General features: G+C 39.5%; 1 protein-coding gene across 3 annotated transcripts; it reads left to right on the forward strand.

Moving 5' to 3' along the window:
• Window positions 1-77: 77 nt before the first annotated feature.
• Window positions 78-23,232, forward strand: POLDIP3 (DNA polymerase delta interacting protein 3). Of its 3 annotated transcripts, none has more exons than XM_081330475.1 (9): window positions 78-365; window positions 7,297-7,684; window positions 10,948-11,025; window positions 12,677-12,772; window positions 15,818-16,000; window positions 16,912-16,989; window positions 18,225-18,354; window positions 20,244-20,310; window positions 20,609-23,232. In XM_081330475.1, exons 1-9 carry the CDS (start codon window positions 337-339, stop codon window positions 20,781-20,783), a joined length of 1,224 nt encoding a protein of 407 aa, XP_081186601.1. In that variant the 5' UTR covers window positions 78-336; the 3' UTR covers window positions 20,784-23,232. The 3 variants fall into 3 exon arrangements, with proteins under 3 accessions (XP_081186601.1, XP_081186599.1, XP_081186600.1); XM_081330473.1 differs by lacking the exon at window positions 78-365 and adding an exon at window positions 6,389-6,527; XM_081330474.1 differs by lacking the exon at window positions 78-365 and adding an exon at window positions 6,389-6,527 and having other exon boundaries at window positions 10,951-11,025.
• Window positions 23,233-23,485: the final 253 nt, after the last annotated feature.

Genomic DNA, 23,485 nt, shown 5'->3' on the forward strand with positions numbered 1-23,485 from the left:
TTATTTTGGGGGGATGTCTTTTCCACTGTCTCAGCTCACGGCGGCAGCAACAACAGGCCCATCCAGAAGGAGCCCGGATGGCCACCTCCGGCCTACTTCTGTGGCCACTTTTCCTGAAGGCCTCTGCCGGCGAAATGGAAGCCAGGGTGCAACGCGTGCATCATCCTGGAGCTCCATTCTGGGCTGCAGAGGCCTTTCCTGAAGGCCTCTGCTGATGAAACGGAGGCTGGGGCACGACGCACATGAGTGAGGGTGAGCAGCTGCAGAAGAAGTGGGCCAGCGGTAGCCACGTGGACTGTTGGTGCTGCTCCCGCAAGGCAAAGCAGGTGTCGAGGCATGGGAGGCCTGGCTGTGGTAGTTCTGAGGTAAGCAGGTGCAGGGTGTGTGGGGCAGCTCCATCCCCCACCCCCGCCCTAGCTTTTTACTTGAGTGCCTCACCCCACCTTGTGCAAGCAGATGGTGGGATGGAGTGGGCAGGGCCTTAATTAGGGCTTTTGGGGGGGGTAGGGCTTAGGTGAACATGTAAAAATCAAGCTAGGACTTATTTTCTGGGAAACAATAGATTTGATCTTAGTGATGGTAGTTCAGCTTGCTTCTTTACTCATGACACTTTTTTAGTTTTATTTATTCAAAAACTTAAGAAATTTGTGTCAAGTATTTGACAACTCTAAAACAAATTCCTTAAACTGGGGCTACTTGGTTCAATTAATAATTGAGTGCTCCTTTTTGTTTAAATCTTTGTTTTCTGAATTTAGTAGGTAGCAAATGATATCAGTATTTTGTTTGGATAATTTGTGTTTAAGATGTAAGCTAAATTTGACCATATACAAGATACATACTAATGAATTAGTTTTCTGTATATCAGGAACACATTATTTGCATATTAAATATACATAACTTCATATGTCAGGTTTGAAAAGCTCTTCTGGAAATATACTGACAATATTCCAGAATAGCTTTTGATAACCTTATATTGCACATTCTTATAATCTTTGAAAGTTTAAAAAAAGAACATTCATAGAATACCTGATTCTAAATATTCTATCATTCAGTTTCCTTGAATGATCATGGGCTCTACTATTAAAAAGATGAGAAAAATCTATTCATTTTCACAATAATTTGCCTTCAGGATATGCTTCATGTTACTTTAGAAAAGGAAATGTAAAATAACCTATTTTTTAATAATCACTGCTTGAATTAGCTGCATGTCAAAAGTATTTTTCATATAGTCAAACAATTCCTGACTTAAGTCGATTTTGAAATTATGTACCTTGTAGCTTTTTTATAGAATGGCTGAAGTTTGGAAAGCTTGAAAGGACTGCATAAATACAGAAAGACTTAAAATAACAATCCAATAGTATTTTTTTTCTCAAAATCTGATAAAATGCTTTAGAATGGATTCTAAATAATAGTAATGTTGATGCTCTTTAATCTCACCTTATATCCATCACCAGGTGTCAGGATGAGATTTTTTTAACTTTCCGTAGACAACTTTTCATTGCATTTTTTTCATGTCAGTCAACATTCCATATATGTTTTCAACATCCTTGCCTTTGTAATTCTGGGGAATTATATGATTCTGATTTTATATATTGGACAAAAACTACCAACTGCTTTTTTCCAATTGCAGAAAATGATCTAAATATTTATCTTTATTTGAATCTTTAAATCATAGTTTCACTGAATTCATTTTTTAAAAAGTTAAATTTCAAAGAGCATGTTAATCTTTTGATCAATGTCCTTTCATTTTCCAAATCTCTCACCTCCCCTTTCTATTTGTCAGTGGTTGTGCTTTGTTCAGTTGAACAGCTGGTTTGCTTTAACACACATAAAAGGTGAAGCATGAGTTGTAGCATATGTAGTAAGATTATCCTAAAATGTGGAAAAAACTAATTGTTTTACTTCTTATGAGCAAAGAAAAGCCTTGCCAGGAAGGGGGCGGGGTTATAGCAGCTACAGTTATAGTAGCAAAAGTGACATAATTCTAACACTTAAGGCTTGGTGACTTAAAAGCTTTTCTCCATGCTGTTTTAGGTACCAATGCCAGCAAGAACATGCAAAGTATAAATACTTTTCCTGGTTATTTGCTTATATGTAGAGGGAACCAAGCAATATTTTGCCATGAGCAGCACTTGAGACCTGTTTTACCTGGTTTTACCCTTTTTCCTCCCTTTCAAATTAATTATGATTTATTAACTATTCAATCCCATGGAGCCTTGTTAAATAGAATGAGCAATCTATAGTAGAGAATTGATGTGAGCTGAATTTTGCTAAAATATGGCATATGTTAAGCAGTGAAATATTAGGAGTCATAGCTTGTTGAGTAAGATTACACAGTTAAGTATATGTATATACACAGAATGCCAATCAACAAGAGAACCAATTAGGTACTTGGAATTCAAATATAGCTCCAAACAACTGACCACACAAGACATTTATGAGCTAAAGAGAATAGGAAAAAATCCTGCTGCTGATGTTGCCTAGTTTGGTAATGAAACATTCAGAAATTATATTAAAATAAGCTTGGAGAACCACAACCAAAATCTAAAACCCAAGCTACAAATATTTCCTATTATTTCAAGTATATACACAATCTATATTGGAGAGAAAGTTCTTATTCCAAAAAAGATGAATAACTTCAACTGGGCTCATATATTTATTACTGATGGTATACAATAATTAGAGAATGGTAAATGTTTTTCATGTTCCTGTTCCTACCACTCACCATGCCCAATACCAGCAGACCTGAGTGTTTCTCAGTAGGGACTGGTTGGTCCTTGAAGCACTAGTGCACAGGTCGGTAACCCGCCGCTCTGCAGCCGCATGTGTCTGTTTCAGCCCTCTGTGGCTCCTAATCCTCCGCCATTTGCAAAGACAGAGAGGCATTTGCGTTTCTCTCTCTCTCTCTCTGTGTGTGTGTGAGAGAGAGAGAGAAAGAGAGTGGCCTCATGCTGTTCTTTGATAAGATGACAAGCTTATTGGGCGGGGCTCCTGCCTTTGCTGCCTCCCTCCCCCCCCTCTCTCACTGAGTGGGGGAAGAGGACTGGCAGACCAAGGGCAGGAGAGCCAGCCCAATATGAATGTGTGTCAGCTTGTCAGAGAACAGCGTGAAGCCAGCTTGCCAGGTGAGCAGAAGATTGGAAAGAGGGAGGAAGAGGAGGGGCAGAGAGAGAACTCATGCACAGCAGCCTTTGTTTTTTAAACTCTTCAATCAAGCTCCCCACACACAAGTTTTGTGGCTCCAAGTGTTTTCTCTGGGAAACTAGTCCAAGTGGCTCTGAGTGTTTAAGGTCGCCGACCCCTGTACTAGGGAATCCCGTAAGAGTAGAGCCATGCTGGTCTATGGTGGCAAGAAATGGGAAGGAGCATGGGTAGCATCTTTTCCAACTAAACTATTATTAAAAGCCACACACTTTATTCAGCTACCAGACTCCTTTTATCAGATGCAGAAAATGGGTGGGCTGATATAGGATTTAAGTTGGGATGAAGTGAAGGGAGAAGATTGGTTGACCTGTATCCCTATAACTCAAATAAATTAGGGAATCAAAACTACATCCTTAACGCAATGAGAACCATTTTCATATTAAGGCAGTTTAGGTATACATATAAATAGAACGATGGTGCTGGAGAAGACTCCTGCGATCCCCTGGACTGCAAGGCGATCAACCCTGACTGCTCTTTAGAAGGCCAAATCCTGAAGTTGAAACTTTGGCCACCTAATGAGAAGGACGGACTCACTGGAGAAGAGCCTAATGCTGGGAAAGGTTGAGGGCAAGAGAAGGGGATGACAGAGAATGAGGTGGCTGGATGGAGTCATTGAAGCAGTAGGCATGAGCTTAAATGGACTCCAGAAGTTAAAGTTGGAAGAGACCTTGGAGGTCATATAGTCCAACCCTGCTCAGGCAGGAAACCCTATACCATTTCAGAGAAACAGCTGTCCAGTCTCTTAAAAACTTCCAGTGTTGGAGCATTCACAGCTTCTGGAGGCAGGTTGTTCCACTGGTTATTTGTTCTAACAATCAGGAAGTTTCCTTAGTTCCAAGTTGCTTGATCACTTTCCATTGTTGCTTCTTGTCCTGCCTTCAGGTGCTTTGGAGAATAGCTTGACTCCCTCTTCTTTGTGGCAGCCCCTGAGATATTGGAACACTGCTATGTCACCCCTCGCCCTTCTCTTCATTAAACTAGACATACCCAATTCCAGCAACCGTTCCTTATATGTTTTAGCCTCCAGTCCCCTAATCATCTTTGTTGCTCTTCTCTGTAGAGTCTCAACATCTTTTTTACATCATGGTGACCAAAACTAGATGCAGTATTCCAAGTGTGGCCTTACCAAGGCATTGTAAAGTATTAATACTTCACGTGATCTTGATTCTGTTCCTCTGTTAATGCAGCCTAGCACTGTGTTGGCTTTTTTGGCAGCTGCAGCACACTGCTGGACTCCCAAGATCCCTCTCACAATTGCTACTATTGAGCAAGTTACCACCTATACTATACCTGTGCATTTGTTTTTTTCTTGCCTAAGTGTACAACCTTACTTTTTTCATCATTGAATTTCATTTTGTTAGATAGCACCCGGTGTTCAAGTCTGTCCAGATCCTCCTGTATCTTAAGCCTGACTTCTGGAGTGTTGGCTATTCCTGCCAGCTTGGTGTCGTCTGCAAATTTGATGAGTTCCCCATCTATCCCCTCATCCAAATCGTTGATTAAGATGTTGAAGAGCACTGGGCCTAGAACAGCCCTGGGGCACCCCACTACACACTTCCCTCCATGTAGATGCAGTTCCATTGAGGACCACACGCTGATTACGGCCAGTCAGCCAGCTATGAATCCAACTGGTGGTGATGCCTGTCTAACCCACATTTTTCTATCTTATCAAGTAGTAGGTTGTGGTCTACTTTATCAAATGCCTTACTGAAGTCCAAGTAAATTATATCCACAGCATTCCTCTGGTCCACTAATTTTGCCACTTGGTCAAAGAAAGCAATAAGATTTGTCTGACATGATTGTTTTTGACAAACCCATGTTGGCTTTTGGTAATGATTTTGTTTGCCTCTGGGTGTTTGCTGATTCGTTGTTTATCTTTTCCAGAATCTTCCCAGGTATTGAGGTCAGGCTTATAGGTTCGTAATTTCCTGGATCCTTTTTCCCCCTTTTTTGAAGACGGGAACTACAACAGCTCTATTCCAATCCTCTGGTATTTCCCCAGTGCTCCAGGATATTTGAAAAATATAGTTCAGTGGTTCTGAGATCACATCTGCCAGTTCCTTGAGAACCTTGTGGTGTAATCCATCTGGTCCTGGTGATTTGAACTCATCTAGGCTGGACAGGTGCTCACTTACCATTTTCTTGCCTATCTTAACTTGTGTTTCTATTCTGTTGTTTGGCACTGTTTTTGATAGGTTAGACCAGGGGTAGGCAACCTTGGCTCTTTTATGACTCGTGGACTTCAACGCCCAGAATTCCTGAGGCAGCATGGCCCAGCTTGGAAACCTCTCCCTTTCCCCTCAGCATGGCTGGCTCAGGAATTCTGGGAGTTGAAGTCCACCAGTCATAAAAGAGCCACGGTTGCCTACCCCTGGGTTAGACTGTTTTTTCACCTTTGTGTAAAGACAGATGAAAAAACCGAGTTAAATAGTTCTGCTTTCTCCGTTACTTGTCTGCCTTAGTTACATGCCCCTTTCCACTTTTTATACTTGTCCTTTTTAATCTTCCAATTTACCAGAGTTTTTTATGCAGCCAAGCTGGTTTCTTTTGAAAGCTGTGATTTTTCTTCATTGTTGGTATTAGTAGAGAACAAGAAAACCTGTAGCAAAGTTGTCCACACAAATGGCGAGCAACATGAAATATATCTCTGTAAAAGTACGAATCTGACGAGAAAAACTTCAAATACCAAACACACTTCCTTTTGACATTTTAACAATAGATTGTCGGGCAGATCAGTACACCCAGGCATCCCGCTAAGTAGGCGGGTCACCTTAGGGACGACCTGTACCCGCTCAAAAATTCCTCTCACATTGGTAGTGAGGACCCGGGCGTCACCCCGAATCGTTATTTTCCTTACTCATAAGTTTAAGGCATACTGATCTCAACTAGAGCAGGAAAGGTGATTGACAACAGAGTCGTTTCAAGGGAGGGTGAACTGTATAAGGCAATAGGAAAAAAAAAGAATATAACATTTTAAATCTTTACTACTTACCCGCTAACTTGCTAATATAAGCAAAATGTTATAGAATCTGGAAGAAATATGTATCTAATATCTCATTTTATACATGCAAATTAAAATGGTTGTCGCTTTGGGTTATGGGAAGCTAGCCTCCGCGAAATCTCCAATTCCTTATTACGCGTGATTTGTCTAAAGCCGCGAGAAGCTGAAACAAACGGGTGTAAGTGTGAGGCCGGAAGTAGTTACTTCTCATGTCCGGGAGTCGGTCGCTGCGACTTTTCTCCCGGCCTAGAGAAAATATGGCGGATTTATCTTTGGATGAATTGATCAAGAAGCGCGGCGTCAGTGTCAGTACAAAAGGGAGGTGAGTTGAAAGAACCATCAGTCTGCAGAGAAACTACGAGGACGAAACCCAGCGTTGATGACGGTCTGCTTCCCACTCCCCATCGTAGCACGCAGAAAAGATCCGTACTGTGTCCGGGAGGGAAGGCCCGCCCAGAGCGACATCCTGTCTTCTGATTGGTTTATCGTTTTGTCAGTCGTTGCCTGCTAGAGAGTTCGGTTCTGTTGACCCACCGTGAGCAGTGCGGGGGTGTCGGGTGATAGGAAGGCAGCGCCAGCGGGTCTCCGGGCGAGAGGGGCACGGGACGTAGGTAGCAAAAGCAGCATGCTGTAGGTGAGGGCTGAGTAGGATGCTTTTCAAGGGTCTCCACCAGCCTCAGGGTATCCAGCAGTTGCTCCATTTCAAGAAATGGTTTCCATTAGCCCCATCTTTTAAGTACTGTAGCTTCTCTGGTTTTTCGTCTGTTTTTTCCCCCTTTTTGGACTGGGGCTCTTGATTCTATGTAATGCAAAAAAGTGTGTAGAAGTAGAAGTATCTAGGAACATTTTACTGACATATTATCCCAAAAGTGCATCTCTGGAAAAGCTACACTGCACATAGGCTATATCATTTACACCATAAACCGGTTTCAGAGACTTCTTGGAATTGAGGGCAAAATGAACATGCTACCTTTTCATTAAGAACTATAAATCTGTTATCTATTCAGCCTTCTATGGTGAATTGGAAGTATTTGATAGATTTTTTTAAAAAAATGAAAAGCTCTAGTTAATATGTGGCATTTCTCTTTCAGACTGAACATGAGGCCAGTCTTTGGAGGCATTAGATCTCGAATTGGAAACCAGCAAACCTTTTTAAGCAGATCATCAACCAGTGTCGGGTTTCAGCAGACCTTTGATGCACGTCAAAAGATTGGTATTACTGATGCTAGGCACAAAATTGGTGTGAAAGATGCCAGGGAGAAACTGCTTCAGAAAGACGCAAGGTTCAAAATCAAAGGGAAAGTTCAAGATGCCCGGGAGATGCTAAACTCCCGGAAACAACAGAGTATAGAAAAGGTGACCAAAGTTATTGATGCTAGAGAGAAAATTAGTTTGAAAAGAAGTGCTCCACTTGCAGTCCCCATGAACACCATTGTGGAAACAGTATCTCCTGCTGTAAAGATCACAAAAACAATACAAGTAAGATTGCTAATTCACTTTGTTTTTCTGATTTCAGGAGAAATGACTTTGTTTTTCAAAGAAAAATATTGACGAAAGTAACAATGTGATTTATGTCAAACTCTTGACAGTTGAATCTCCCAGAATTCCTTATAACAAGATTCTATTATTTCATTCATTTAAATTTATTGGCCACCCAATTCCATTGGACTTGGCTGGTGTACAAAACAAAACAGTGAGAAACAAAATTAATAGGCAGCTCAGACTGAAACACTTCTAGCAAACCCACAAAACAAAATAGGGCTGTTAAACAATGATAAACATCAACCCCAGAATCCAAGCCAGGTTTTCAATCCTTTGTTAAACCCTAGGAGAGAGGGTTCCTTTATCTCTGGGTGGATTTTGTTCTGGAATGTGGAGGCCACGACAGGCATACTTCCTAGATCCCACAACATGGCATAATTAAATGGGAGTGCACCCACTCTACTGGAACACACTTGACAGGCAGAAATTATTGGAGATAAGTGGCTATCCAGGTATCCAGGACTTGGGCCATACAGGGATTTACTGGTAATAACCAGAACCTTGAATTGCGTTCTCAAGATAACTGACAGCCAATGCAGCTTGTTTGCAATGGTGACACATGGGCATGTCAAAATGCACCCATTACTACTTCTGCAGCTGCATTGACAGCTTCACCTGTGCTACTTGAGGTTCAAATGAAGGACTGTACTCTTTACTGGCAGCAGATGACCTCTCGGTGGTTTCAAGTACTGTTGAACAGGAGAAAGGGCATGAACCCTAAGGCATTCTCTCCCTCCCCCATCAATACCAACTAGAACCAGCCTGAAAAGAGAGTGAACAACTGGAGCCTAGTGTCTCCCGCTTCTGATCCTCACAATCCAGAAGGATACTATGGTCAACAAATTCAAAAGCCGCTGAGAGATTAAGGAGCACTAGGATGGATGCACCACTCCCATCTTGATTCTGCCAGAAGTTATCGGCAAGTGTGTCCAACACTGTCTGGCCTGAAGCCAGAGGGAAACAAGTTCAGATTTATTAAAAAAGAATAGGATAAGGTCACAGAAGCCTCAGCAGTGAATAGAATACAACAGAACAGAACCTTAGAGGTCTTCTAGTCCAGCCCCCTGTCAAGCAGGAGAACCTACACCATTTCTGACAAGTGACTGTTTAGTCTCTTCTTAAAAACCTCTAGTGATGGAGCACTCACGATTTCTGAAGGCAAGCTGTTCCACTGGTTAATTGTCCTCACTGTTAGGAACTTTCTCCTTAATTCCAGGTTGCTTCTGTCTGATCAGTTTCCAACCACTGTTTTTCGTCCTGCTTTGGAGAATAATTTGATGGCCTCTTCTTTGTAGCAGCCCTTCAAATACTGGAATACTGCTATCATGTCACCCCTGTTTCTTCTTTTCTCTAGACTAGCCAAACCCAAGTCCTGCAGCCATTCTTCATATATTTTAGTCTCCAGGCCTTTGATCATTTTAGTTGCTCTTCTCTGAACTTTTTCCAAAGTGTCGATATCTTTTTTGTAGTATGGTGACCAAAATTGGGTGCAGTATTCCAGGTGTGGTCTTACTAGGGTTTTGTAAAGCGGTACTGATACTTTGTGTGATCTTGATTCTATGCCTCTGTTTATACAACCCAGGATTGTATATTAGCTTTTTTGGCTGCTGCTGCACATTGCTGACTCATAGTCAAGTGATCGTCCACTAGGACTCCAAGCTCCCCCTCACAGTTGCTGTTTTTGAGCCAGGTCTCACCTAATTTGTACTCGTACCTTTGGTTTTTCCTGCCTAAATGTAAAACTTTGCTTTTGTCCACATAAAATTCATTTTGTTGGATAGGGCCCATTGTTCCAAGTTTGTCTTTTTGGATCCTGACTTTGTCTTCTGGGATGTTGGCTATTTAGATTTAGATTTAGATTTTATTAGATTTATATACCGCCCTTTTCCCGTAGGACTCAGGGCGGTTTACAAGGTGTTTAAAACATCAATACAAAAATTAAAAAACAATTAAAAATGATTAAATTCAGTCCCTGAAGTAGAAATATAAAAACCCCAATTAAAACTCTCAGCCTGGGCCGGAAAGCTCAAAGAGCCAGGTCTTGGCTGGCTCAGGAATTCTGGGAGTTGAAGTCCACGAGTCATAAAAGAGCCGAGGTTGCCTACCCCTGGGCTAGGTGCTATCACTCACTAAGGCAGGGGTTTTTTGTGAGTTTGGTACAAGATGCCATTTGATGGTTCTGTTTACTTCATTAAGCACACCATAAAAGAGAGAAGGGCAGATCTCCTGAAGAGAAAAGGTACTCTCTAAATATTAGAATTGCATTACTCATGAAGATGGCAGATTGATATAAATGTATCAGCCTGCCATTTGTCTCACAAAATATTATTCAGTAATTTTCAGTTTTCCCACAGAAACTGGTATATTGTGCACACCGAACTGATAGCATATGCATATACATACATATTGAAATTCTTGGAAAGATATCTTAACATCCCAAAGGAAATATTCTGTCTTATTTGCCATCAGGAGAAGAAGGGATTAGCTTAGCGCTTTTGTCTTTCTTCTCCAGTTTCATGTTAGAAGCTTCCCAATCTTCTTTGTCTCTGTGCCAGGTACTCAAGCTTAGGGCACTCTACAGCATGTTAAAATATCATCCAGTTCTTCCTTCTTTGTTCAGTTGTAATCTATAAATTGTCAACTTAAAAATGTGGAGTCAAACAAATTCCAAGAATTCCCTTTGCTTTTTAAGTTCCATTCTAGGGCAGAAGCATCAGCCTGCTCCAGAAGCTGATTGATCATTGTAAATATATGGAGTTCTGACTGTAGAATTGCCTTACAGTAAAAAGTACAGCAATTTTTCCAGAGTTTTGTTATCTCACAAATAAAATCAGGCTTATTCCAAATATCTAAATAAAAGTCAGAAAGCTTGGGGTAATGATTCTATAAAGCATTGTGCCTTCTCTGAGAACCTTTACAAATAGTTTGGAAGCAGAACACAATTATGGGACAAAGCAGTTCCTGCAATTATGCAACATTATTTGCTTAATTTCTATATCACATTAAAAAGCCTTTTATTACAGTTAGTGGAAGAGATTGTAGAATAATGCAGTTTAAGGCTTCAAAAATGGGTAAAGAAGTATTTGGTTTCTTTGTTATTATGGTAGAAGCACTAAAGAATAACCATTCATATTTTTGTAATCTTCCTTGAATGAATTAATGCTGATTTTATCTTTTTCTTCTTCTACCCCAATAAACAGCAGAAGGCTACAATTCCATCGCATGCTCATTCTGCAGGTATGAAGGTCAACATTGTGAATAATCACACCCCCAAACAGGTGTGTGTCTTTATGTAACTATCAGTTCAACCTACTTATATACATTTTGCTACTGTGTGTACAATGTTGACAAATTATTGGAAGCATCTGCTTTGGGATTATTCATTATAGATCTGTGCTCCTGGGCTGTGTGGTATCTTTAGTTTTGCAGTGTTATGAAGCTATTAGGATACATCAGGAAATGGCTTGGCAAAGTCAAGTCTGCTGTTACAATCCACTCATCAAGAGGGCTGGCAAAGGTTCCCCCTCTTCATGAGATTTATTTATTTATTTATTTAGATTTATATACCGCCCCTCTCCGAAGGGACTCGGGGCGGTGTACAGGGCAATTAAAACACTATAAACAACACATAATGTATAAAAGTTAAAATGAAATTAAATCAAATAGCCCTAAACAATAAACACATTCTAAAATTTAAAATTTTTAAAATTAAGATCTAAAATCCCAGTCCCTCAGTCCAGGCCGGCAAGTTCAAATAGCCAAGTCTTCAGGTTGCGGCGAAACGAGCGAAGGTCGGGAGCCATCCGGAGCTCAACCGGATGGGATATGGGTGAAAGGACAAGCTTTCTGTATGGTAACTTCCATACTATGAATTTTTTCTTGCCCAGACTTCCCTGGGATAGGGGTTGGCTGTAAGTACCATCAAATTCTTAAATGTTGCCATTCTTCACTCTGTCTGCCCATCTATTGTGATGTACTTATGGAAATATTGACATAGCTACTTTGATTGTCTTTGATTTAACTTCTTTTCACAAAATAATGCTTAGTTAAATATTGAAAAGACTTGACCCCAAGTAAATAAATATCTTTGCACTTAATGTACTTGTTTTTGAGAATGTAAGCCTATGTTTTTGAGAATTTAAAATACTTAGTAGAGCAGAACATTGTATAGCATCCATAGTTAGTGAAAAACTGTAAGAAGCAGCTCAGCCTTCAACATTATTTCCATTGAATGGAAAACTCAAATTGGCTGCAAAGAGCAATATATGAATTATGAAATGTTTCTTGCAATCAGTAGAAAAGTAAAGGTTTGATTCTTCTGCCCCCCCCCGCCACCTATATTGTGGTTCCAGTCCTGTTCATAAACACTCCTCTTCCATTACCTATCATTTCAGAAACCACGCATCATAAATGTAAAAGTCCAATTAATATAATAATCAGTTTGTCACTTAAAATGTGAATTATAGCATAAATGAGCATCTTCCATTTCACTGTATTTTCAAGCTTTCCTGGGTTTCTGAACAGTGTTTGATATTACCTAATTGAACAATTTTGAAGCATTTCAATAAGTAAGAAATACATGCTTGGAAAAGTTTATATTTCTGTATTAAAAAGGCCCTCAAATGCTGCACAGATTTCTTCAGAATTGTGATATCTCTCCGTGTCTGTTTTACCTCTAAGAAGTATTGTGCTAAGAAGAATTAGTTAATTTGTGCCATAGCATATACAGTATAAGTTTAAAAAGATCACTACATGCATATTCTTGATAGCTGAAGCAGAATTGAAATCCATAACAGCTTATTTGTTCGAGGTTAGCTGTTACTTCAACACCAACCCCACCTCTTTAAAATAACGATTTTGCAGCTACAGTGAGAAATATACAATTAATTATTTCCATTAAAAATTATGCCAACTTATCTCCTGTTTTAGTGCCTATACGATACAGAGGATGATGATGAAACTGTACCTCCCTTTCCCAACAAACAGATGAAAATCACAGCAACAAATAGCTTCCTGAACAATGCAGTAAGGATCTGGTTTTGTAATCTTTCTTTTCTGATTTAGTGGGCATATACAGATAAACATGCTTTCTTTCTATTCATATTGGATGGACATCCTGGTTCCAGCTTTCAGATTTGTACAGTTTTTTGCAGCTATTCTAGGACAAGGTGACAATTACTGTATCTGTGGCAGGTGTAGAGCCTCATAGAATTAATGTACCATTCATTTGTCTTTCCATCTTTTGAACTAGCTAGTAATTGAAATCTGTCCAGATTCCATTGTACTGCAAACTAACTCTATCCTTCATCATTCTGGTGAAAGGTAATTAAAGAGGCAAAAGGTAATTTAGTCTTGTTTTACTATCAAATCACCACAGTTCTGGGATATAATTTCTGATGTTGTCTTGAAAGTCCATATTATTGTGATGAAAAGTGCATATTATAAATGATTGATCATGTTGAGGCTCATGCATTGTACAAAACCACTAACAAACGATATAAGTTAATATCATGCATGAGCCCAGTCAATATATTTTGATAAGACAATGGAAGGTATATCGCAGATCAATTACAGAATAATGTCTAAAAATGTTGCTCCATTTTTATCTCTTATCAGTTAAAAGAGCAGAAAGGAAGTCATCGTTTTTTGCTGAACTAGAGTACAAATGCTTTTATTATTTACCTTAAAAGCCATATTTTATGAAATACATATGGCCAAAGATCCTTCAAAATAAGTTAAACAAAAGCATGAAAGGAAGTCTCAGTGTCCATGTTCAATCTAATTAGTCAACTGTCATTTAATTCTGTTCAGGGTAAAAGAAGCTATAGTTTAAAAAAACATACAGCAGTATTGGTTGCCTTAAAGGAATTATTGTTGATTGTGAGTTTCAATCAAAATTAGCGATCTGTGCTTGTCATTTTTTTGCTTACTATTCTATCTATCTATCTACCTACCTACTTGTATGCCACCTCAATCGCTGATGTAACTCTAGATGGCTTACATATTAAGATTAAAATAATAAAATTAAAAGAACAATCAAATGGCAAGAATAATTACAGGACATCAGGGGAAAGAATCAAATTCAAAGATCAAAATATGATACCAGGGGGTAGATTATCTCATCCTACCAGTATCATCATCCATTTTTTGTTTTTATCGTTTTAGCTCTAAAGCTGTGTAACAAAATTGCGTGCAGTAATCCAGAAAGATTCCTGCTCTAGTTTTAGAACATATGATTGAATTTTGTGATAAAGAGAATCGATGGGAGGGAAGATGATGTTTATTACAACATATAATTAGAATATATTTTCTGGATGAATAATATCATATTAGAATTCAGTGCTTTATTAATAGATGGGGAGGGAATTTCTTCAAAAGTATTCAGAGTTTCATGAATGAGAATAAGCAGATTTAAGTAGGTAAATCCGGTCCCACACTGCTAAATTTTTAAAAAGGAATAAAACATAAGAGATTTCTTCTGCTTGATTAAAACCACACTAACATCTGGTTTGAACATTTACTCAGTGACGATGTATTTAGCTAACTTTTATTAAATCATAAGTAGCTGGTTTCACAAACGTATTATCTGAAATTCAAACAAACCATATTGTGCCTTAATATGATGTGTAAATCTTTGGCTTGCTGGTATAATAAGGCTGTGCACCACCTTGAAAATAAATCCAAAGAATTGCTTGGGTCCCTGTGTAAGCATAGCATCTCTCTGTTATTTATTAAAGTAGCCCAACCTTTTTTAGCCTTCTGTGAAAACAGTGGTGGTAATTTGACAAAGCCAATCATTAAAGTTAGACTATTTTGTAGACCAATATTCAAGAAAGATGGAGCATATTCATTTTTGTTGCAATATTGTTATGTTCTTACAGTAATTTCTCATGAGCTGATTGTTCTGATTAATATACTTTTATTGACCTAAGTCAGACATGTCAAACACAAGGCCCGGGGGCCAGATCTGGCCCGCGAAATGGTTTCATGTGGCCCGCGAAGCCATCCTGGAAACAGTGAGGGAATGGCCCCCATTGCCTTGGCCCCTTTCCCAGAGACCCTCCTTCTGCCAGAGATCCTCAGATCTGTCCTACTCCTGCCCAGGCCCCCATAGGCACCCTTGATGCGAACGATGTAGAGCTGGCCACGCCCACCCTGGCCATACTCACCCGGCCCCCTAAGGCAACCACAATGCTGATGCAGCCCTCAATGAAATTGAGTTTGACACCCCTGGCCTAAGTTATTTTTTGCCCACAGATTTATAAATAAATAGGGCTTATACTAATTAATGTTCTTTGCAATGTCTGTCTAACTTTTAGTATAAAAAGGAATTTATTTTAACATTTTGCTTATCTTTCATTAGGATTGTTGCTTTATTTTCTTGTTTCAAATATATCTGAAAAATGAAAAATATTTGAAAAAGTTCACTTTTAATTGCTATACTTCGCTCAGTCATTTTGTACCTTTTTGTTATCCGCTATCCCAGGGGTAGGCAACCTTGGCTCTTTTATGACTCATGGACTTCAACTCCCAGAATTCCTGAGCCAGCATGGACTTGGAAACCTCTCTTTCCCCTCAGCATAGCTGGCTGGGAGTTCTGGGAGTTGAAGTCCACAAGTCATAAAAGAGCCAAGGTTGCCTGCCCCTGCTCTATCTTTTCATTAATAGTATCTGGAACTATGTGATTTTAAAAAATATATTCTAAATTTGATGAAACATTTACTGATAGAGGCAGTGTATTTCATTAAGCTTACTCTAGTGTGTGATATTTTTAGAAAAACTAAAGTATAATAGTGTGATAAAATTAAATCATTATTTTTAAAAAACATGAAATGCTTCAGTTTTCAGTACAGTCTAAAACTCCAGCCAGCAGGTCCTTGTTAGATGAAAACTAAAGGAAATATTTTAGTGGGATAGTTTAGCTCAACAGCTATATGTCTTGTCTAGCCCACATGAGTTTGTTCCTGCAGCTGGGAGATCTTGCTATGTAGTACTATTTGTCTTTTGGTATTTGGGGGGGGGGGAATTGCTTCTGGCATTTCCAATATTTTATATGTTTTGTTTGTGCAGGCTGGACACAGCGGCAACAAGTTTTCTCTCTCAAAGACAGTCCCTCTTACAAAAGTTGTCCAGAATGATGCATATACAGCCCCCCCGGTCCCTCCTTCCCCCATCCGAACAAAGGCCCTCACAAACATGTCTAGAACCTTAGTGACCAAGGAAGAACCCGCTAAAGAGCCTACAGTGGTCGAGGTGAGCTGGAGTGGGAGAGGGGATTAATTCTTTTAAAATTAATTTTACTCTAAAATGAGATGAACAGATATTCTGTCTTTTCCCCAAATATAGAGATGCAAACATGAGGCCACAGTCACCAAAGCACCTCCAGGGTACTGTTCCCAAATAATTCCAGAGAACTATATTAATTTTGCTGAATTGTGTTTAAATTAAATTGCATTTAGTTTTTGTCTTGCTCCATTTTTTGATGGAAGTTTCCTTCATGCCACGTGGAGTGTGTGTAGTTCACAATTATGAATGTGCTCTCCCTCACCCCAACCAAATTGCAGAATTGTATATAACATGAGCTATTTGTGGAATCCGATGTAAATTTTTGCTGTCTGAATATGCTTTATATGGTGGTTGGATATTAGTTAGGGAGAATACAGGTAGTCCTCAACTTTTGACCACAGTTGATCCTGAAATTTCTGTTGTTAAGCAAAATAGTTATTAACTGAATTTTGCCCCATTTTACGACCTTTTTTCCAAAGTTGTTAAGTGAATCACTGACTCATCGCAGTTCTTAAGTTAGTAACATGGTTATTAAATGAACTTGGTTTCCCCATTGACTTTGCTTGTCAGAAGGTTATAAAAGGTCATCACATGATTCCAGGGCATTGCACCTGTTCATAAATATATGCCAGTTGCCAGGCAACTGAATTTTGATCACATGACCATGGGGATGCTACAATGGACATGTGAAAAAAGTCATAAATCACTTATTTTAATGCCGTTGTAACTTCAGTCAGTAAACAAATGGTTGTAAGTCAAGTATTCTGAAAATAGTAGAAATTTAACAAGATTTTAGATTTTCACTTTGCTTATGTGCATTATTACATCATTGATATTTCTTCTATTTATTGCTGATGTTTGTCTTATTTTTATTGTAGCCAGCCTTTAGTCCTTTAGAGGGTACTAAAATGACTGTGAATAATTTACACCCCCGTGTTACAGAAGAGGATATTGTTGTGAGTATTGTATGTTTTTGAAGTCAGAGTACACATAATTTTCAACTTATAATCATAATTGTGTCCAGAATTTCCATTATAGATTGGTCCAGTCGTAATACAAATCACCGTATGATTGGACCCGATTTTATGACCATTTTAACCAGGGTTGTTAAGCAAATCACATGGTCATTAAGCGAATCCAGCTTCCCCAGTTTATGCTTATTGTCAGAAACTGGCAGGGAAGGTCACAAATCGCAGTCATATGACAGCAAGATGCTGCAACTTGGCCTAAGTGCAAGATGGTTGTCAAGCACCCAAACTGCGATCACATACGGCTAGTGCAACTGTGATAAGTGCAAGGATAGGGCATAAATCACTTTTTCCAAGGTCATCGTAAATTTGAAATGTTGTTAAATGAACAGTCATAAGTTGAGTGCCTGTAGCCTTTCTTCTGACTGTTTCCATTAAATAGTGCAATAAGGAACATGTTTTTGAGAAATTGGAATGTTTTATCAAAAGCTAACAAGTAACCTGCTTAATAATTTAAACACCAGAACGAATTTAATAGTTCCAAGAAAAGCCTTATGCATGTGACACTGAAGTACAAAAGCCTAGAATTCTTCAGTTGTAAGCTTGACACTGTATATAAGTATACAGTAGTTTCAAAATCTAAGGAATCTAGAACATTTATAACACGCAGGGAAAGCTGTAGTATCTCACTCATAAACCTTTTTTGCTATAATGCAGAAACTCTTCAATACTAGATGTTTTGTTACCACAAATTTAATTTACTGATAATAAGACTTCATAAATACAAAAACTGGAAGAGATCTCTAAATTATGTTAGACAAATATTTGCTCCCTCCATATTAAGAAAAAGTAGGTCTTTGATTATTGTGTACTCTCAGCAATTACAGTAGGCAGGGAACTTTTATGTCCTGACTACATGACTATGTTTGGCTTGCTAATGAGGGACACAGAAAGGTGGAATAAAGACATCAAAGCAGTGTTGTGTTATTTATTTTTATTTTATTTGTTGCATTTCTGAACCATTTTTTCCCAGTGTGATGGTGCAGATACAGTCTTCTCCATCTCAGTACCAAATATCTCTGTTTACTTTCTTAAAATGAATTACATGCATTAGGTAGTATCTAAATCTAGTATCTTGCTGATATTGCTTTAACAATCCTGTCTTGTTTAAAGCCATGGCAGTACTATATTCTTTATTCCAAAACAACCATCTTTTTCCTCAGGAATTATTCTGTGTCTGTGGTGCCCTAAAGCGAGCTCGTCTGGTGAACCCTGGGATGGCTGAAGTTGTCTTTGTGAAAAAGGAAGATGCCATCACTGCATATAAGAAATATAACAACAGATGCTTGGATGGTGAGTATGAACCTCATATGAAAGGTTGAACTTTTCTTTCTTTTTTCTTGCTTTGCAAAATACTTTAAACATTTTCAGGAAAACAGAGAGTCAAATAATAAAAAAGATATCTATTTTACCAGGATTTTAGAATACAGATTTTTGTAGTTGGCATTTTCCAAATTAACAGTGATTTTTCTTTTTATCAAGAGGAGAAAAATCATGGAAGCAATGCTTCTGACAGTAAATATATAGTGAGGAAAAAGTGAAAGAAATAATAATCACTAATATCCAAAAATAAGACCTGGTCTTATATTTGTTTTCCTCCAAAAGGGGAAATTAGGTTTTATTTTTGAGGGATCTCTTATTTTTTTCACTGTTTTGCCATGCGCGGCAGAATTAACAGCCCCATCTAGCAGGAGCCCACATGGCTGCCACTGGCCCACTTCTGTAGCCACTCACCGCCACTCACGCATATCACCCCTGGCCTCCATTTCACCAGCAGAGGTCTTCAGGAAAGGCCTCTTCAGCTAAGAATGAAGCCCAGGATTGACGCGCACGTCGCTTGCCAGCTTCCATTTTCCTGGCAGAGGCCTCTGCCAGTGAAACAGAGGCTGGCGGGCAACATGGCGAGTGGCTGTAGAAGTGGGCTGGTCATAGCCACATGGGCTACTGCTGGACAAGGCTGTTGGTGCCACCACTGCAAGGCAAGGCAGGTATCGGGGCATGGGAGGCCTGGCTGTGGAGGCCCTGAGGTAAGCGGGTGTGGGGCACGTGGGGCAGCTCCACCCCATCCCCCACCTATCTCGCCTCACTTTGTGGCACTGCAAACAACCAGACGGAATGGGCGGGTGGCCAGTTGCTCAGGCTCTTAACTGCGGCTTATTTTTGGGGTAGTACTTGCAATAGGCCACAGGTCGGCAACCCGCGGCTCCAGAGCCGCATGCGGCTCTTTAAGCCATCCTGCGGTTCCCAGTTGCCTGGTGTGTGTGCACCTCTCCGAACGGGCAGTGGTGCGCGCGCACCTCTCCGAACAGGCAGTGGTGCGCACGCACCTCTCCAAACGGGCAGTGGCTCTGCAAACAGGCCGCGGCAGCTTTCCAAACCGGCAGCAGCAGGTCTGCAAACGGGTGGTGCTACCGCCCGTTCGGACGGAGGTGCGCGCGCACTTCTCTAAAGGTTTGGAGAGCTGCGCGCGCACCTCTCGGAACGGGCGGCACTGCCGCCCGTTTGGAAAGCTGCCGTGGCCCGTTTGCGCGGCAGGTCTGCAAACTGGCCGCAGCAGCTTTCCAAACCGGCGGCAGCAGGTTTACAAACGGGTGGCGGTGTGCGCGCACTTCTCCAAAGGTTTGGAGAGCTGCGTGCGCACCTCTCCGAACGGGCGGCACTGCCGCCCATTTGGAAAGCTGCCGCGGCCTGTTTACACCAACTCTGAAGGCGGCAACTCTGCAAACGGGCGGTGGCAGGTCTGCAAACAGGTGGCGGCGGCGCCCGTTTGGAGAGTGGGAAGGTTTGGAGAGCTGCACGTGCACCTCTCCGAACGGGCGGCGGTTTGGATGTCCCGGGGGTGGCTCTGGCTGTGCCCGAGCTGAAGGCGCCCGTCACCAGGGAGACCCGTCGCCGCACAGGTGCCTCCCGTTTTGTGCATGCGCAAAATGTTTTGTTTTTTGCACATGCGCGTGCGTGGATGCATACGCACGCACTTTTTGCGGCTCCCACTTTTTTGTGTGTGTGATGGAACCGGTTCCCAGTGGCTCTTTTGCTTTTTCAGGTTGCCGACCCCTGCATTAGGTGCACGCGTAAAATCAAGCTAGGGTTTATTTTTGAGATAGGGCTTATTTTCGGGGAAACACAGTAGCAGTACTTTAAAGCATTGCATCTTTTGATGTTATGTTATTTTTTCTCACTAGGACAACCAATGAAATGTAATCTTTTCATTAATGGAAATGTCATCACATCAGACCAGCCTATTTTGCTGTAAGTGTATTACATTCATAAAGTTAAAGATCTTTAAAGACAGAATATAAATGTAAGATGTAAATAATTTTTGCCTTTTTTAGGTTATCAGCCTGAAAATATGAAAAGCTATTTGAGTTCAGCATTGATAGCAATCATTTCATTCCTGATTATTACTCGGTGTTGGAGATTCTGGCACTCCTAATTTTGTTCTTCCTTTTTCTTTCCATTATTCTTGCATATAAAAAAAATACTATTGCTTGAGTCTATATTCTGTAAGGAGGCTAAATATAATGTTATTTCTTGTAATTTTGCCTAGTCGATTGAGTGACACTCCTTCAGTGAAAAAAGAAATTGAACCACGTCGGACAAGCACAGGAACGTCTTCAAATCCCCCAGCTGAAGTGGATCCTGACACCATCTTGAAGGCACTCTTCAAATCCTCGGGGACTTCTGCTACTGTGCAGCCTACAGAGTTCAAAATCAAACTTTGAAAAGTAGCAGTCAGAAGTGGACTAGTAAACTGAGTGTGGAAAATTGGGAGACATGGAAACACAATTGTTGTGTTGGACTGCACTCAAACCTTTGTTTTTCTACAGTTGCTACCTTTCCTGTACAGTAGTGTTCCCCTAAATGTGTTTGTTCTGTTTTCATAGTTGGAATTTTTGTCCCAATATTTCTAATGGAATAATTTCCCCTTTCTCTACTGAAATCTGTATCACCATGTAACTCTTCCTTTTTTTCACCTGCTCCCCACTGCAGTATCCAGCCAGTTAAAAGTACACCTAGTTAAAGGTGTGATAAGCATTTATTGTGGCTTTCATTCTTTTAGTAAAAATGGTGACCCTTTTGCTTTATACAATTAATAAACATTTCATTTCAATATATCTGTGTCTGTGGAAGAGACTTGCTATAATACTGTACTCCCAGGCATTGATAATAGCTGTCTGCTACTCTAAAATTGGTAAAAAGGAAGTCAGTAGCAAATGAAATGTTCATGCAGCAACTAATAGAAGAGATTACGAAGGAGTGAGAATATGTATAAGTATATAACATATTCTATACTACTTTCATTGCCATGTATTCATGTTGTTAATATGTTGATGGAGGAATATTGTTGTGATTTTCAGGATGTTACACAGAAATGCTTTTTCTATTGGATTTGTTTGAATGCCAGTAAAGTACTTAGCTTCATTATCTAGTATTTATATTTTTTCCAATTTTTGATAAGATCTATACTGCAAAGGAAAATATCTTCCAGTTAAACAGTACAAGATAGATAATGATACTGTAAGCTGTTTTTATGTAGTGCTTTAGAATCACAAATAGTTCTGGTAGCCCTGATGTCAATAGAATTCAAGTCAGACCTTTATTTTGTTACGTTTTTCTGAGATGTTGGCTTTAAAACTGTTGTCCATAAGCTAATTCAATGCAATTTTCTCTCAGGCCACAAAACAGCTGGTCACTTAGCAGTTGTTTGTTAAATATGAAAACAAAGACTAGAGGGTGACATACCGGTAATAACAGTGTTCTAATATCTCAGGGGTTGCCAAAAAGAAGAGAAGGTCAAGCTATTCTCCAAAGCACCTGAAGGTAGGACAAGAAGCAATGGATAGAAACTAATCAAGGAGAGGATCGACCTAGAATTAAGGAGAAATTTCCTGACAGTTAGAACAATCAGTGAAACAACTTGCCTCCAGAAGTTGTGGGTGCTTCAACATTGGAGGTTTTATGGAAGAGATTGGACAACCATTTGTCTGAAATGGGACAGGTAATCCTCGACTTATGACCACAATAGAGCCCAAAATTTCTGTTGCTAAGTGAGACATTTGTTAAGTGAGTTTTGCCTCATTTTGCAACCTTTTGTGCCACAGTTAAGTGAATCACTGCAGCTGTTAAGTTACTAACATAGTTATTAAGTGAATCTGGCTTCCCCATTGACTTCGCTTATCAGAAGGCTGCAAAACAGGATCACGCTTCGATCGGGACACTCCTACTATCATAAATATGAATCAGTTGCCAAGCATCTGAATTTTGATCACGTGACCATGGGGATGCCGGTACAGTTGTAAATGTGAAAAACTTATCATAAGTCACTTTTTTCAATGCCATTGTAACTTCATACATTCACTAAATGAACTGTTGTAAGTTGAGGATTATTCTTCTGCTTGAGTAGGGGGTTGGAGTAGAAGACCTCAAGGGTCACTTCCAACTGTAATTCTGTTATTTGAAATATCAATAGAAAACATTGTCCATTCTGTTCTTAAGGAGTTAACATGTTTGTATAAATTGTATCTCTTAAGTCTCTTTCTCTGGATAAGAGTCTGCTGCTACCTTGTAGCACTATTCCTATGAAAAAGTGGTGAGGGCACCTTAAATGAATTATTCAACATAAAATAGAGAAGGGTGGGCAATGAAAGAAGTTATTTAAAACTAAGAAAGATGTATTTTATGTCCATGTGCAATTTTACCTGATGTACAAATTTTTGCTAAAAGATTTTTAAAAAGATCTTTTAAAAAAACCACCATAACACAATGAAATAGCACTGGATAACTCCTTAGACATTGAATTTTTGTTCTTTCAATTGCAAGATTTAAACATTTCCATGTGTGCTATAATCCTTTAATAATAGCTTATTCCACTGTAAGCCTGATGCTCAGTAATTGTTCTTCATTCTATAGTGTCGGTCTAATTTCACAAGGATGTGGCAGTCAAATTATATCACTTCAGGATATGAATCATTGTTCCCTATGGAATTTGCTAATCTGGATTATTAATTTTACTCTTACTGGGGAAATGTACTTTTGAACAAATAGGTATTTTTTGTGCAGAAATGCAATTCCTTGTGTCTGTCCTTCATTAACAGCAGTGGGGTTGGTTACAGAGAAGGTTAACCAGAGAACATGATGTAATATGTTTCTGAATAAATACTGTACTTGTTATACAGAGAATATTCTACTTTTTTAAAAGATGCAAAACATGAAATTTGTAATATTTGATTTTGTTGATTTAAACAACAGCTGATAGCATAAGTCTACTTAAGGATGTGGATATGTTCAGTACTCTCCTATGCATGAGGAACAGAGGATTTTTACTTTAAATTTGCAAATCAATTTCACCCTTAGATATTGCTTTTCATATTCAGGAAGATTTTGATGGGAGTTGTTTGAGAAATCAGAATAATGGTGATTAAAA

This window comes from Vipera berus (genome assembly GCF_964194415.1).
Source record: "Vipera berus genome assembly, chromosome: 6".
Lineage (NCBI taxonomy): Eukaryota > Metazoa > Chordata > Lepidosauria > Squamata > Viperidae > Vipera > Vipera berus.

Excerpts from the sequence above, each read along its gene's own strand:
- POLDIP3 (XM_081330473.1), top strand. The coding sequence starts at position 6,415 with ATGTCCGGGAGTCGGTCGCTGCGACTTTTCTCCCGGCCTAGAGAAAAT. Across the intron at positions 6,528-7,296 it reads AGTGTCAGTACAAAAGGGAG|ACTGAACATGAGGCCAGTCT; the intron begins GTGAGTTGAAAG and ends TTTCTCTTTCAG. Across the intron at positions 7,685-10,947 it reads AGATCACAAAAACAATACAA|CAGAAGGCTACAATTCCATC; the intron begins GTAAGATTGCTA and ends CCCAATAAACAG.